At 40.0% G+C, this 15984-nt stretch overlaps 1 protein-coding gene across 5 annotated transcripts in view; it reads right to left on the reverse strand.

Moving 5' to 3' along the window:
- Positions 1-6584: 6584 nt before the first annotated feature.
- The window catches only part of ptbp3 (polypyrimidine tract binding protein 3), a 62868-nt gene continuing 53468 nt past the window's right edge, over positions 6585-15984 (reverse strand). For all 5 annotated transcript variants that reach the window (XM_007906510.2, XM_007906512.2, XM_007906511.2 and 2 more), the window contains 5 exons: positions 14930-14963; positions 14483-14575; positions 10778-10994; positions 10278-10355; positions 6585-9170 (listed from right to left, as the gene is read on the reverse strand). In XM_007906510.2, the coding sequence (XP_007904701.1) occupies positions 9038-9170; positions 10278-10355; positions 10778-10994; positions 14483-14575; positions 14930-14963 (555 nt within the window). In that variant the 3' untranslated portion in view covers positions 6585-9037. The remainder of the gene's footprint in view (positions 9171-10277; positions 10356-10777; positions 10995-14482; positions 14576-14929; positions 14964-15984) is intronic.

The raw sequence follows: 15984 nt of genomic DNA on the forward strand, positions 1-15984 counted from the left end.
TCGCATGCACATGTCATGTCCCAAACTATACACTGTATCCAAAGATACTAATAACTGAAGAAATCTATCTTTTTTTAAAGAATCAACACTTTCTTTCTGCTTCTCTTTAGAGACATAATAATAATTATATAATAATAATTGTTGCATATGATATAGCGCCTTATCAGGTCTTCTAAGACTTGCAAGGTGACAGTGGCTGAACCTGAAATGAGAATAATAGTCAGTGTAAACGGGGGTGGGGGGCGGGTGGTGGGTGGAGGTGGAGGGAGCTCCAAAGCCACAGGATTCTGAGAAACCTTTTCCCTTCCCAGTAACCACAACATCTGCAAAGGAAGGATTGCTCACAATCCGTGGAGTACACACATCATCAGCTGATTGAGTGACACTGGGATTTCTAAGGTTTCTTTTCGGTGGCAGAGTATAGAAAGACAATAATTTTATAGCGGCTTAATTACATCGAAACATGTCAAAACACTTCACAATTAGTTATCAAATTTGCCAGCTGTTTTTGGAGGTGACCACAATTCCCATTTGCATCAGCAAGTTCACATGAACAGGCATTAGGTGATTATCGAATGTGGAGTGCTATAGTGTATTGGTTAGAGCACTCGCCTCACAAGCGAGAGGACCTGGATTCAATTCCCGAGCGGGGGAAAACCTTAGGCAAGTTTCCTTACTCCACATTGCTCTGTTTACTAGTAGTAATTAGGAACTCAGCTGTTAGTTGATTGGTGGATCGGTTTCCCGGGTGTAATAAACGCCCCCCAAAAATTTGGTTGCTCAATCCACGACTGTTTATGGGACACTCATTGCTCTGTGCACAATTGGCTGCCGCGTTTCACCCACAAAATATACACTTTACGGTATATTTTGTGAAGCACTTTGAGAGGTCTCAACAGCGTGATAAGGCACTTTATCAAATGCAAGGCTTATTATTATTACAATATACAGAGCACTGTCAGCCAGGACACCAGGAGAAAAAAAAAAGACCCTTCTCTTTTTGAAAAGTGCTATGGGATCTTTAACATCCAGGTGAAGAACAGACAGATGGGACCTTCGTTTAATGTTTTATTTGACATCTTAAAACAAAGTTACACAGAGGATTTTTTTTTGGCGGGTGACACCTAACATAAACATATAATCTACAGCCCGTGTCCTCCCACGCACCAGGCTCCGTGACCCTATCACCCCCATCCTTGCCCTATTCTCCTGGCTTCCCATCACACAGAGGATACAGTTCAAGATCCTGGTCCTCACCTTCAAAGCCCTCCGCGGAATTGCTCCCCCCTACCTCTCCGACCTCCTAACCCCCTACCATCCTGCTCGCTCCCTCCGTTCAGTGGGCTCCAGCCTGCTTCATGTCCCCCACCTCGCCCGCCCCACCTTTGGCGGGCGAGCCTTCAGCCACTCTGCCTCAACCCTCTGGAACTACATCCCGCAGCCCCACCACCAACACCCCTCCCTTGCCTTCTTCAAGAGTCGTCTCAAGACCCTTCTCTTCGACCGTGCTTTTGATCACCCTCCTTCCCCCCCTGATCCCGAAACACAGCTCTGGTCCGAAATACTGACTGTCCAGCACCTTGGGACATCCTCCTGACGTGAAAGGCACTATACAAATGTAATGTTGTTGCTGTATGAAACAGGCTTTGATTTTAATGATGAGAATTAACTACATAACTCCCCAGTAAGTTTGTCGCTCTCTTTGGTTATGAGATTACCTTCACAGATGATCTTTAAACAGTTAATATACACTTCACTTATGGTAAAATCAGATTGGATCCCAAAGCTTTTAAGATATTCCAAACCTGGTGTATGAATCAATTACTGACATAGTGCCGTTCAGGATAAGAGTAGCATTTGTGGTTCTTACGTTTGTGCTGCTTATTGCAGTGCATCTACTCTATATATCTTAATGATATATTTATGGTTATTAGAATGCATAACACCACTTTGCTGTATTAGCCTGTTGGCCCAGACAAAGTGGTACAGTATTGTTGTGGAGTGGGAAAGGCAGCCTGACGGTGGAGCTAAAATACTGCTGACATTATAGAAACCAAGAACGACTAGTTTAACTGAAATGCTCGTCCCTGGAAGCCTCAAGCTATACAGCTTTCTTTGTGCCACAACGTTTACTAGTGTCGGCTGCTTCACTGGAACGCGACACAATACTTTGTCCGAGATGTGGTGGCAGCTCCCACAAACACCTCAGAATCATTTAAACATCCAAACTAAATGGCAATAGTTTCCGCCTGCCCAGCTCAATGCAAATGGAGTGCCTGTTTTCAGCAAATGGAAAAAGATCAAACAGAGTTTGTGCCGAAACCTCAAGTTTCCTTACTTTTGTTTACCTAGCAGCAAGTGGGAACCCGGTTGTTAGCCTTTTTTGCACCGTCAATTTCTGAAGGTGGTGATATCCTGGTGCAACTTTGCAGAGGTGTTGGCAGTCCTTCTGTACCTCACCTGGCTATTCTTCCACACGTTAGCACACTAAACAGGTGGCCGGCCACTTGACTTGCAGCCCACATACTCACTTGATGTAATTTATGTGTAATTTTTGGTAGGGAGTCAGTAGGTAATTATCAGAGGCCTGAAAATCCACATAGCCTTAACCACAAAGACCACATTGTCCTGAAGTGTAAGATTGTGCAAAATTCTTACCAAGTTCAGTTTGAATTCGAAAGCTGTTTTTCCACAATAGCTAAAAAGTACTCAAATAGGCCTTCTCGGGAAGACGTCTCAAAGCACTTGACAATGCTGGATGGGCACTCAAGCTGGGGGTGGGAGCCGGCGGGGGGCGGGGATGAGGGGGGGTTACAGTCAGAGAGATAAGTTTTGAGATGTGTCCTGAATAAGGAATTCAAAAGTCTCCAATAGCCAGTAGCAGACCTCGAAGTGAGTTTAGGTGGAACTTCTTTACTTAGAGGAGTATAAATGTGGAACATGCTTCTGGAAACTGTAGATAAGCAAAAAGCATCAACATGTTTAAGAGGTATCAAGGGAGAAGGGAACAGAGGAATAAAGAGGAATAGGAAGGTGAGGCTCATGCAGAGTATAAACACCGGCATGGACTAGTTTCTATGCCATTTTATTTAATTCCTTGTAAGACAAAATGGCCTTTATAGGTTACGACGTGGTGGAATTTTTAGGTATTAGTTTCGGGACTTTGGTTGTGTTTTGTTTCCTCTTTAATCCAGACACAGAATCTAATTGTAGTACTGTATCTCTATCATCACCCTCCCCAAGATAAGCTAACTCAAGTACAGAGCAGGAAGTGATTCTGGGCCCTCCCTGTTCTTCCTGCCTTTCATCTGTATTATCTGATATATTAAGCCACTGAGCCATGATCAGTCTCAGATTGCTAATACCCAGTGAAAATAGCAATTTAACCCCCTTTATAAGTGATGCTATTAATCGGGGTGGGGGGGGGTTGAAGGGAGAAGCAGTGAAAGGAAACCAAGAGAATGAAACATGACCATTCAAAAATATTTGTGTGTGTGTGGTGCGGGGAGGGGGGGGTGGGGGGAGGAGGGAAAGGAGGAAGATAATTGTTTTGTTCCCACCTTCACCCCAAATATTAGAGCTGTTTCAATGGTCATTTTTTTCCAGTTCCTCAATACCTTATAAAGCCAAGAAAGCTAAGCTTGGATAGTTTTCAATGTCATTCTCTGCTTTCTTCTTAGGTCACACTGTTCCCTGGCAGAGGAAGGCAGGTGAGTGACTGGCTACTCGACTTCTGCCAATCAGCTCTATTCCAGAACCAGACCAAAAAATTGCATTATACAGTGCCTTTCACATCAGGAGGACATCCAAAGGTGCTGGACAGCTGCACCCAAGCTGGGGTTGGATTCAGGAGGGGTGTAAGATGACGAAAGAGAGGAAGGTCTTAGGACCTTGAAAGAGGCAAGGGTGAGCCGAAGGGACTGTGGGATGCAGTTCCAGAAAATGGGGCAGATAAGCTGAAAGCCCGACTGTCAATGGTGGGGTGACCAGCACAGGATGTGAAGCAGGCTGGCTCTGCCAAGGGAGTTACTGGGTTAGTAGGTTTTGAGGAGGTCGTAGAGCTAGGGTGGGGCAAGGCTTTGGGGGATTTAAAGGTTAGGACGAGGATCTTGAACTCAAGCTGCTGGGCAATGGAAAGCCAGTGGTGCTTGGCGAGGATGGGGATGATAGGCTTGTGGAGTCTAGAGCAAGAGGACACTGCAGAGCTCACTGTAGAGTTCTTAATGGTGGGAAAGGGACAAGCTGGGAAGTCTGGCAGAGTTATGATAGTCAAGTGATGAAAGTGATGAAAGCATGGAGCTGGGAGGGGATGGGCGGGGCATTGGAAAGTGGGCAGAGATGGTTGGTGGTGAAGAGGAGAAGTCTAGAGTTGTTCTTGACATTCAGGATGATCCTGGAAAACGATAATTTGGGTGATGCAAGTAGGTGTAAAAGCAACCTATGGTGATTTACTCAAATTTTTCCTCCCTATAGAAAAATGCTCAGATCTTCCCAGAGTGCAAAAAAACCCTATAAATTCCACTTCAGGATGTTGTCACCATCAAGCCCAATTCAAATATATTTTTTAAAATGTGCATCAACCCTCCTCTCTGAAATGAACAATGCAACACAACAAAGGAAGAAAAAAGGAGTGATATACAAATTTCAGCACTTTTTTTGTTAATGGTTTACAATATGTACCAGAGCAATAGAATTAATGTAATGTGTTCACATTTACTTCAGTTCCTTACACAGCCTCAGCACGGGCATATATTCCTCTACAAGAAATAATCCTGACTGGCTGCTAGCAGGCTTATTGCATGGCATACACAAGCCTGAAGTGTTTTGTAAATGCAAGTTGCAGTGACAGAAGCCTAAAACTTTGCATTCATATTGAGTTACACAACTAAGTTTTTTTCTATCTGGCTGCTGGAACAAGCTTCATTTGGATTGGAGGTTGTCTTGTGAATGTGAAGCATTGTATCAGTTTCCATTTCTAGTTCTCAAGTTAGGTGCCAAGCAAGTGCAGAAAGAGCCAACTCACATTACAAGGGAGGTATTAAAACTCCGTTGTAACATGAGTTGGCTCTATCTGCACTTGCTTTACTTTCTGCATCCTTTAAACAGCATTTTAAGAGTTATTTAAAAAAAACTCATGCCATATTCTTAACCAGGATGTCATGGACAAACATGAACCAAGGTGGGAAAACATCCACAAAATGTTTAATGAAACTCTTAGAAGCAATTTACGGCACTCGTGAGCTTTGGAAGGCTGGCAGCCAATGTGTGATATAGGGATCCTGAGAAGAAATATCCCCCTCCTTCCGCTCTTTTAGATTACAACTGAAGATCTTTCTCTTCAACCGTGCTTACGATCATCTCCTCCCTCTCTCCAGCTCGACATCAGGCTCTGCCACTGTTGAGCGCTTCGAGTTGCTGCCCCATGTGAATGGCACTATATAAATGCAAGTTGGTGTTGTTGAATACGTTAAAATAAGATGCTCACCAAATGGTTCAGTTAGCAAACTCACTGATCCGTAGAATAAAGCTCCCAAGGGAATAGAACCCCTCCCAGTCTATGTTAATTAGCTAATCTCAGCCAGTCACAATCCCACCTCAGATTGCTATTTTGTACGTTCTGGTTGAAAATATCTTGTTAAGATGATCGGCTTGGTTATGTTTCTGCCCAGTCGAACAGTCTCCAGCCATTCAATTTCTATGCGTTTGTATGAAATTGGCTTGGAGTGAAACACTTTGTCTGGCCCCTTAGCTCAACTAAATCAGTATATTTAGTTTCAGGATAATAGAAAATTAGAAAAAAACAGGGTGAGAATTTTTTTAAAAAATGTGTAAAGTGAGAGAAGGTACAATGTTTTATGCAACTCCATTTTATGTGAGACCCTGCCACACATAAAGGGTGCTTAGAAATGCAAGTTGTTGTTGATGTGGATCCGTGTCTCCAAACACCTTGTATCTTCTCCCCATACACTACTTTTCCCAAATCTCATCCATTTTTATCACAGTGAAGCACAGCCTGACAGATTCCCACAGAGTGAGGACTGGACTCTTGCATATCTCTTAATACGACAGTTCAGAAGCAGATGCAATAGTACACAATGCAACAGACACAGACACTATAGCTGTGAAATATTTATACTTTTTTTAAAAAAAGCAAAATGTTATTCCAGCAGACGGGACTGAAAGTTGTGAGGGAGTGATTAAAATAAATGGAGACAAGTTAATAGATCCAGAATAAAGAAAGGACAGAGAAAAAGTAAAAGTGCTAGACAAAGAGGCAGGAAGATCAAGAGAGATGTCATGGCATTTATTGAAGGCATGCTACAATTAGAGTTGTTAGGAAAGATTAAGCAATAGTATCAAGGCCATACAAGCAAGTACACACAATGAAAGAAATGGAACATAGTATACAGAAACATGCAATAGCCAATTAGAAAATATCCTTTTTAATATTTCATCTTCTGTTTGCATTAAAAACAAATCATCTGAACAGAAATGGAATCCATTTGTTTTTTCCCACATTGACACAAACTGCTTTACAAATGAAACCCGGTACTGTGGCTTATCAAAATATACAAGACAATCAGTTTTCATATAAAAACCAGTTTGTACTTTTTTCTTGTTCCCAAAAAACCTCATCAGATAAAAAAAGTTGTTACAAATATTTACAGCACTTTCATTTTGTCAGCTGAACATCCTTACTAACTCAAAAAAGCAGGAATTTTAAGAACAGACCAAGTACATGATTGACAGAGGGGAAAAGCAGTACGTACCTGCCAACCTCACAGCACTACTGAGGGACTCAATTTATGATGAAAGGCAGCTCAACTAAGGTGGTTGGTAGCTGTAACAATGCGAGTCTAAATTGCACAGCCAAATGTATTCCAGCTGCAATGCAAAGGTTGTATAAGACTCATGTAGATTTTACTGTTAGGAATGCTATATTGTTTTGGTCAGGGTACATCACTTGAGAACTAATTTCCCACCACCAGTGCTGCTTGTGAATAGACCAGGGCTCTCTGGAAATTTCACAGTTGTAAGTCTATAAGCAGTATTGTGAATAAGTATAGATCTGCCTTTCCCCACTCAATAATATAGGGGCAAAGCAGAACAGCTGTAGCTCTCTGCTTCCACTCCTTAGAAAACTGGTTCCAGTACTGCACTCCTTGGTGAGCGTTGCACAAACATGTTGGACTTTACAAAGATAAAACGGATTTGCACTTAAGTTTGTGCAGGATTCAGGCTCAAATAGTGAGGATACAACTGCGATTCCTGCAATTACTTTTAAGGGACCATTCATTTGAAAAACAAATTGAGATTGCGTTCAATGTCCAGTAAGTGAGATTGGCAGATCCGTTTTGTGTAAATTAGTGAGCATCTGATATTCTCTCTTTTAGAGCTGGGTGTAAACTAACAAACCACGTCACTACAAAACAACCAAAATAAAATATTCTTTCTCACGCTCTTTCCTTCTCTATGGGATTACATACTCAAAATTATGTTTGTAATAATTTTCTATTCTAGATAGATATAACAAGAGAAAATATGAAAACTAGAAGGAAGAGGGGGAAAAAAGACCCATTAAGACGACTAAAGGCACATAAACTTTGGTCCGGTTTTGGTTTTCTCTGAAACCCTGAAATAAAAGCTGATATTTTCACCTTAACATTCACTAGTTTCTACTTTTTTCAGGAGTTGATACCTCTTATAATTCCTTCTGGAAAGTATGAAACAGTCTTGTATTTAGGAAATCAGTACAGTTCTAACCATGGTTTAATGAAAGCTTTGCTAAGTCTGTGCAGCTGTGAACTACTCTTTCAGAATGGATGGAAGAGTTAAGGACTTTTTTTAAAAAAAACCTAGTCTGGCAGTTACAAATATTTAGTCCTTAACAAAAGGCAAGCATAAAATGTTGAATGTTTAGCCGTGGTCTCTAAACAAAACAAACATTTTAAAATATCAGAGACATAAAACCCAGCGCTGAAACATTCAAAAAAACAAAAGGTTCTACTCCCTCAAAATAACTGCCGATCACATCAATGAAACCTTTGTAAAATTAACACGGATAACTTCACACTACAGATCATCAGCAAAATAAATGAAATATTTTAAGGTAACATTTTACAAACCCTTAGCACACAGATTGAAAATTTAAACCACCAAGAATCGTGCAGATACCAAAGCAAATAAGCAACCTCTGGGGCTAAACACACCAACACCCATTGCTCTCATCTTCGGTCCCATTCTACAGCAAGAATATTATACTGTAATTCTCTGGAACTACTGTGCATGTTTGCAAGGTTGTGGTTGCCTGAGGAAGAAAGAGGAAGTTGGTGTTTTTTCTTTCCCATCTGTGCACATTTTCCATAAAAAAAATAACTGATCGAACTTGCAAAAAAACACAAAAGAAAATACATCTAAAATCTACGAGACAAGAAGAAATACTCCCAAAAAGAACCCACCATACATGTACTGGATACCTCAAACAAAACCACTAATCTATTAATTGATTATAAGCACTTAATAAGGCACGTGATAAGAATTAAATGAGTACACAGTAAATAGGAAACTGATAAATTTTCCGATTATATTTTAGTGGTATGAAAACCCATGAAGTTTAAGAGTCTTTTTCAAAAAAAATTACCAAAATATTTTTAAAAGTATGACAAATTTAGATCTCGACCTGATTTTTCTCTCTCAAGACTGTAAACTTTTTTTAAAAAAAACTCTTAATCACTTAACCGACTTTACTGGTAAGTGATCGGAATTATGGCTGTTGACTGCTTGCAACAAACCACCCTCCAAAAAATAAAGGAAAAGTATATTAAGCTTAAGTTTAAACTGAAGAAAATGTATAGCAAAGTAAAAGTGTGTCAGCAAATTGGATAAATCTGTGTCACTGTTGTGTGTTCAACCTAAAAGATCATTAATCTACATGTCTCTTGCAGGCATAGTTGGTCATTGGTACTTGAGTCTCTGTCTAAAGGCTAGTTTTCCACATTGTGGTCCCAGTCTGGAGAGAAACACCAGAAGAGGAAAATTAGATTGTAGATTTAGAAAAGGAAACTCTGAGATGGTGATTTTCTCCAAGGTCATGGTTGTGAAGATCAATAAGAGCATGGATTGCTTCTTCAAGAGAGGCTAACTGGATAAGGGCCATCTTGCGGTCCTTCCTGCAATGGAGAGAACAAACATTAGTTTTATAAGTTACTAATGTCAGCAGCATCTTTGCACCTTGTATAATCTTTAAAGTAACTAGTGCTCCAAATACTATTTGTTGATTTAAATAATAAGAGTAATCCTTGTATTACTATTATTTAACTCAACAAATAGTATTTGAGCATTTGAGAAAAGGGCTGGCTCTCCATTAGTTACATTGATGCTAAGATAATAATCCTTGCATTTGATATAGTGCCTTATCGTGCTGTCGAGGTGTCTCAAAGCCCTTGTTATGATTTTACTGTATTAGAAATTGTAATGACAGCCAATGTACACCCTGCAATGTCCCACAAACAGCCATGAAGTGAGTGACTAATTTTATTTGGGGATTGTTGGTCAGGACACTGGGAGAAATTCCTTTTTCGAATAGTACCATGGGATCTTTAATGTCCATCTGAATAGGTAAACGTGACCTCAGTTTTATGCCTCAAAGAACAGCATTTCCAACAATGCAGCGCACCCACCCACTGGAGTGTCTGAAGTCTAGTTAGAGTTCAAAGTCCCCACTGTTGGGAAAACAATAGGATGTGTATTCTGGACAGATAAGATCAAAAGGATAGGCTAAAGCTCAGCCTAGAGGCTGAGAGGTTGGGTTTCTCCAGGCTTCTATCAAAGGTACTTTTCTGCTAGTAACTAGCTCAAGGTGGCCTGCCTTTCCGCATGTTTATTTTGTCCATTTAACTTCTTTACTTAAAGCTACATAATGTTCCCAAGTTATATACTGACCATGAGAAAAGGAAACGGCAAGACTGCAAATTTATCTACTCTATAATCCAATGCATTTCTGTAATTCTATATTGCAATATTACATAGTTTATTTTGAAGAGAAACAATGAAAATGATGCGAGTATTTTTAAAAACAAATTGTGCCATCATGCAACTCTTTCTTTTACAACTTCACACATGCAAGGTTTTTCTTCAGTAACAGAGGATTCAAGTAGAATTACAGGAATGTATTATATTGTAGAATAAATCTTGGACCAGTAGACTACTCTTGAATTACACTGAAGGTAAACTGATGACACTATTCAATGGAAAGCAACACAACAAAGCTATCTTACAGGAAAAATTTGAAGGCCTTCACTGTAGCTCCAATGCTTCCAAACAGATTCTTCAGATCATCATCTGTTATTGAAGGTCTGTAAACAGATAAACAGCTCATTAAAACAGACATAACCATTCCAGAGAGAAAACAGATAAATCATGAAATCAAATGTATGATGGAACAGATCTCACGTATAATAGTTTTGGGAAACACAAAAAAAGGCACAGAGTAGCAAGTGGAATATGGTCTTTCCATTGAGCTAGCCAGAGTGCTGCATGGCCACATCAGACCTAATGTCTCGAGTACACCAATATTAATAGCCCTTGGGTGAGGGACCAAAAGCAAACCACACATACATCTCCTGTACCAGTAGAAGTAAAATGAAGGAATGAATTTGCTTTTTTTTTTAGCGGGGGGGGGGGGGGGGGGGGGGGGGGAGATACTTCATTTGTTCGATCTAATTTTTCCCCAAAAATTACTCACATGAGTTCCAAGTCAGAGTTTGAGGATACTCACGGAATATTGGAGAGGTGGAGAGTAGATGATGGAGGAAAAATGTTTTGGAAGTTCTTGGAGCCTGGTTTCTTGAAACGATGAAGTGGGGAGGTGCTGTAATCCTTAGTTAGACCCTGGTCCTCGTGTCCCTCCCGAGGAAGCTGAACAATCTGATGCTTCGATAAAGTCACTCGAATCACCCTGCCATATGCCTTCTGTCCATTCAGATGACTCATGGCTAAAGAGAAAACAAGCAACTCAATTTGTATAACTAAGCTAATATCCAGAAAGTTCAGTTGAACCTGAAAGAAGCTATATAGTTGCACCAATACCTAAGCCAAGAGAGCACAGGCAATAACCTTGGTCCCCAGCCACAAATGCTTAAATTCCATTGCTGTGTTAGATCTAAATTGTATATAGGGATTGCATTTCCAATTTAAGCATTGTAAAAAAACAGAGCTAGGATGAACCGTACTGACAACCATGTTTGTGCATCACATGCCAGTGTTAATTATCATCAATAAATTACTGTGGTAGGTTATACTCGTATTGTGTTTCATCAGCCTTTGGCTGCAGTCATTCTCTCTTTTTCCTACTCAACTGAAGATGTCAATTCATTCTGGATTACAGTACCACATTATTCATGTGAGAGTTTGTAGTGTGAACGTAAAGAGGCCTTCAACCGTGCAGTAGTGTACGACAGCCAAGCCCAATGATATGTGACCCAACATATTCAGGATTTAGGAAGCAGACTTTAACAGCTGTCGTAATTATTAGCTACTTAGCATATACTATGCCTGGGTGGTGTGGCGGGGCGGAGTAGAAAAGGAAAGAAAAGGGCAATGTCTCAAGATAAAATCTTTGGTTTGTAAATAATTTACTAGAATTTACCTTTGGTCAAGGGTTATAATTGCAATCGATGACTTGCATGATAGCCACTCACAATATAAGAGTGGCCATCACTTTCACAAAGTGCTTGGAACAACAATTACACAAAGAGCCAAAACAAGCATTTATATTGAGCCCTTCATGCAGGCAGCATCTCAGAGTCCTTAACAGTAGGGTAGTTTGATGCTGAATCAGGGAGAGAGGGGAAGTGACCATAGGCACGGTCAAAGAAGGAGGTCTTCAGGTGTGGTCTGAAGACTGACAAGGAAGGAGGCAATATGGAGGGACTAAGGCAGTGAGTTACACAGTTTTTGGACCTAGTGGCTAAAAATACAGCCACTGGTGGACAAGTGACTTGCAGGAGGGGCTGAAGCCCACTGAGCAAAAGGGGAGGGGGCTAGATAGAGGAGTGGGAGCAAGCAGGTCAGAAAGGTAGGGAGGTGTCAGGGTATGATGTGATTTGTACGTTAGTGAGGATCCTGGGGAAAAAAAAACTAAATCAATCAGTTCTGTATTAGGGAGACAGTAAAGGTTGGTAAAGGCTGGGGAGTTTACAAAAACAGGCAAATCTGCCCAACTAGTATATGCCAGGGTTTATTCCCACTCCTCCTATTCCCCTCTTAAATACATTGATGCTACTTGCTTCAACCATAGCTTCTGGCAATGAATTGCATATTCTCACCCTCTGGGTGAAGACGTTCCTCATGAATCCCCTGTTACATCTTCCCAGAATTATATTATATTTACATCTCCAGTTGTAGACTCGCCAAGTGGAAACAGCTCAAATTAGGTTTGGGCTCTCTGGAGCAAGCTTCTCCCAACATCTCCATTCCATTTAGAACCCTTTCCTGCCCTTGATCGTAATCAGGGCAAGAGACTAGAAAATCCAATAGCTAACAGCTTCTGAAATCTCCTGTCTTGGCTGCCTCCAATGATGAGGTTTGAAAAAGGTCCTCTTGGGGAAACTGCACAGCCAATTTCCTGTCCCGCCCTGCAGCTGAGGTAGACTTGGGAGGCAGCTGTCCAGCCCATCCTCATGGGTGGAAAACGTACAAGGTAGAGAAACTATAGAAGTGAATATGTATATTTCCCCAATCTCACAAACTGAAAATTGATTACTTTCCCTCTCGTTATGGCTTGCATTTTTGCCAAATCTACATCATCCAATGCTGAGTGCCTCAGGCTGTACAGTCCTCTGCCTCTCCCTATTGTGCATAAGGCATGCTCCATTTAAAATGGAGCTCCATTTAAAATTTGCTAAAAATGTCAGACCATTCAATTGTCTATCTATTTTGCCATGAGATAATTCCCCAATGCATTTTACATTTGGAGCAAGTCTGGATTTTGAATCAAAGATTTCCCATTTTGCTTCAATCTGGAGGGAGCAGAACCAGTTTTCACTTAGGCCCTGGAGTGGATTAGGTAGCAGCACAAGGAAATGAAGTGGGGAGATCAATGGAGAAAAGCAGCAGTACAGCCTAATGGTCACATATAAAATGCAAGTGACTGTAGTTGGCCCCGTGGGATTATGTTAAGGTAATCAGTGTTCTCCACAGGAGATTACAATCACTACACACTGCAAAGCATTCCAATTAAACATCTTTGCAAATTTTTACAAACAAGTCTCAGGTGGACAATCTACCTCAGGAAAGCAGAGAACTGTCAGCGATCATGTAAAAACTCCAAATGCATTGACATTGGAGACTTTCTACAGCAATTTGAAAGAATCTCTTTTATATATCCTTCCTAATTAAAGATAATTTGTTTCAGTCAGGTGAATATGAAAATAACCGGTTTGCTCATTAATGAATTATCCTGGGTGTTTCACCCACAAAACACAGTCACTACACTTTAGAGTATATTCTGTAAAGCGCTTTGAGAAGTCTCAAAGATGCGATAAGGTGCTATATCAAATTTAAGGATTATTATTGTCCTGGTTATGATTTCATTACCAAAATATCTAGATGAGTAGATTCAAAAAGGTTACATTTCCCAATAAACTGAAAATTGGGACAAACGTCTAATGAGCGTTGATTAAAGCAGAGGAATTTGAATACTGAAACAAATTAAATACAGCAACACCGAATATCTGCATAGCAATTATTGTTGTGTCTACTTATCTTCATTAGGCTATGATGTGGAAGTGATCACAATGCTGGGACATTGGCAAATAAAAATAATCCAGTTGTGCACGTGTGCAAGATTGCTGAGATGCTATTTAATGGTGCCATGTGAGTGACTCAATTGCCAAGTAATCTTCAGCACATGCATGCAATTTCACATAGATGCACCACTAATTTTTTTTTGGCTGACAGTAGAAAAGTGTTTATTTAGCATTATACACAGTAGGATTAGAGTCAGGGAAAAAGTCAAGAGAAAGAGATGGAAACAGTTAGAGTAAATCAGAAAGAGAATGGCAGAGAGAAAGGCTGGCAGACTGGTCCTGCAGAAATTTACAATTTCCCGATGAACAATTTTTTTTGTTAGTTCGTACTGTAACCAATTTATGGCTTGCATGACTATCTGCATGGTTTGATATTGACAATGAGCCCAGCCTCATGTATTACCCAAAATTAGCTCTTATTATTAAGCATTGGAATTCCTGATCATAATTTTCAATCACTGGTCGAGAGGATATCTTCATGTGAAAGGCTAGCAAGCCTAATTAGAAAACAGGACAACAAAGGTGAAACTGGTGAAATATCGCCTACTAAAACCTAGTTTGTTTGTACTTTAGCTATTTAAGTCTGCATGCAAAATGGAACAGCAAATTAATAAAAGCAAACTCTTAAAACACAATTTACCATTTAACGTTGTCAAATTGCTGAATGAACCTACCCAGCTGAGCTTGATTTGAATCTGCCATCTGCACTAAAGCATTTTCCTTTTTATTGAACAAGATCTTCACACGATGTACATCACCATACACCCCTTCAGAACAACCAAACGGACAAAACACACAAGTTAAAATTCAGCACAAGTGCAAGAAACGGACGTAGCCTCAGTTTAAAGCAAAGCAAAGATGGTATACAAATCACAGCAGAAACAAATGAAGATCAACTTAATCATTTACTTGAGCACTTCAAACAAAAGTGTACAGATTAAAAAATGCTGGACCATAAAAAAAGGACATTTAGACATGCATTTTAACAGTTCTGAATATAATACTCATCAATAGCATAGATGTAATATGTAATACAGAAGCAGGTTGGAATGATGCACAGAACTGACTAAAAGAAAGAAAATCAAATTTATAGTAAAATAGCAGTGCAAATGACAACATACCAAAGAGGATGAACAGCCAGTGAGGTGAAACCTTCTGTAGTAGGGGGAACAAAACAAGTCAGCACAAGATGGACCGGAGACAAACATCATCAAATTGCCCATAATCAAAGAGTAACTCAGCTTTACAGTTGAAGGCCAGTTTAATCCATATAGCATTCGATTTGACCACAAAAAAGTACAGAAGGTTCAAATGCTGTTGGATAGTCATTTGTGGGGGAGGTTTATTAATGGAGTACACATTAAGAAATAGGAGTAAATGACAAAGCAAGGCAATAAAGAATAAAATATTAAGTCAGTAAAAAAAACATTATTCAATACTTGTGTTTTCTAAATAAGTATTTATCCTATATTCACTCCCCTCTGTACACTCATAATAATCGTCACATTTGGTTTAGCCCCTTATCACAAGACATCTCAAAGTGCTTCACAAGATTTTACTGTGAAGTGCAATGACTATGTATTTATGGGCGAGTGAAGTGGCCAATTTACGCACAGCATTGTCCCACACAGCCATGAAGTGAATGACTTTTTGGGGGTAGATTGGGTCCTGGGAGAAACTCCCTTCTCTCATCAAATATGATCCATGAGAGTGAGAAGTAAAATGATAAGACATTTTCATGGATCACATTAATTAACTTTCTTAGTCAGCAAATCAGGAACCATACTTAAGTGGTGCAGAAAGGGCTCGGTCCTTTAGACCGGATTAGTTCAGGTTCCCTCTCCTTAAGACCCAGCCAATACAGAGACTAAAATCTCAGATGAAAATAAGTGTTCTGGGGTACTGCAGCTAATGTTTGAAAATAACTTATTGTGCCACAAAGGTTTTATTTCATTTGGGTACGGGTATAAGAGAACATTTCGGAACAATTGTTATACCTCTGGTCATCTACTTAACCAATTGATGCAACAGGCATCATGGTAGAAATGCCTCTGTCACACCTAAAAGGTAACTATGTTAAATTTATAATAATAATACTTGCAGTTGATATAGTGCCTCAGCACTTTGTTTAGACGTCTCAGAGCTGTCACAGAATATACTGAAAAGTGAATTGACT

The sequence above is a fragment of the Callorhinchus milii genome, unplaced genomic scaffold (assembly GCF_018977255.1).
Source record: "Callorhinchus milii isolate IMCB2004 unplaced genomic scaffold, IMCB_Cmil_1.0 Scaffold1, whole genome shotgun sequence".
Lineage (NCBI taxonomy): Eukaryota > Metazoa > Chordata > Chondrichthyes > Chimaeriformes > Callorhinchidae > Callorhinchus > Callorhinchus milii.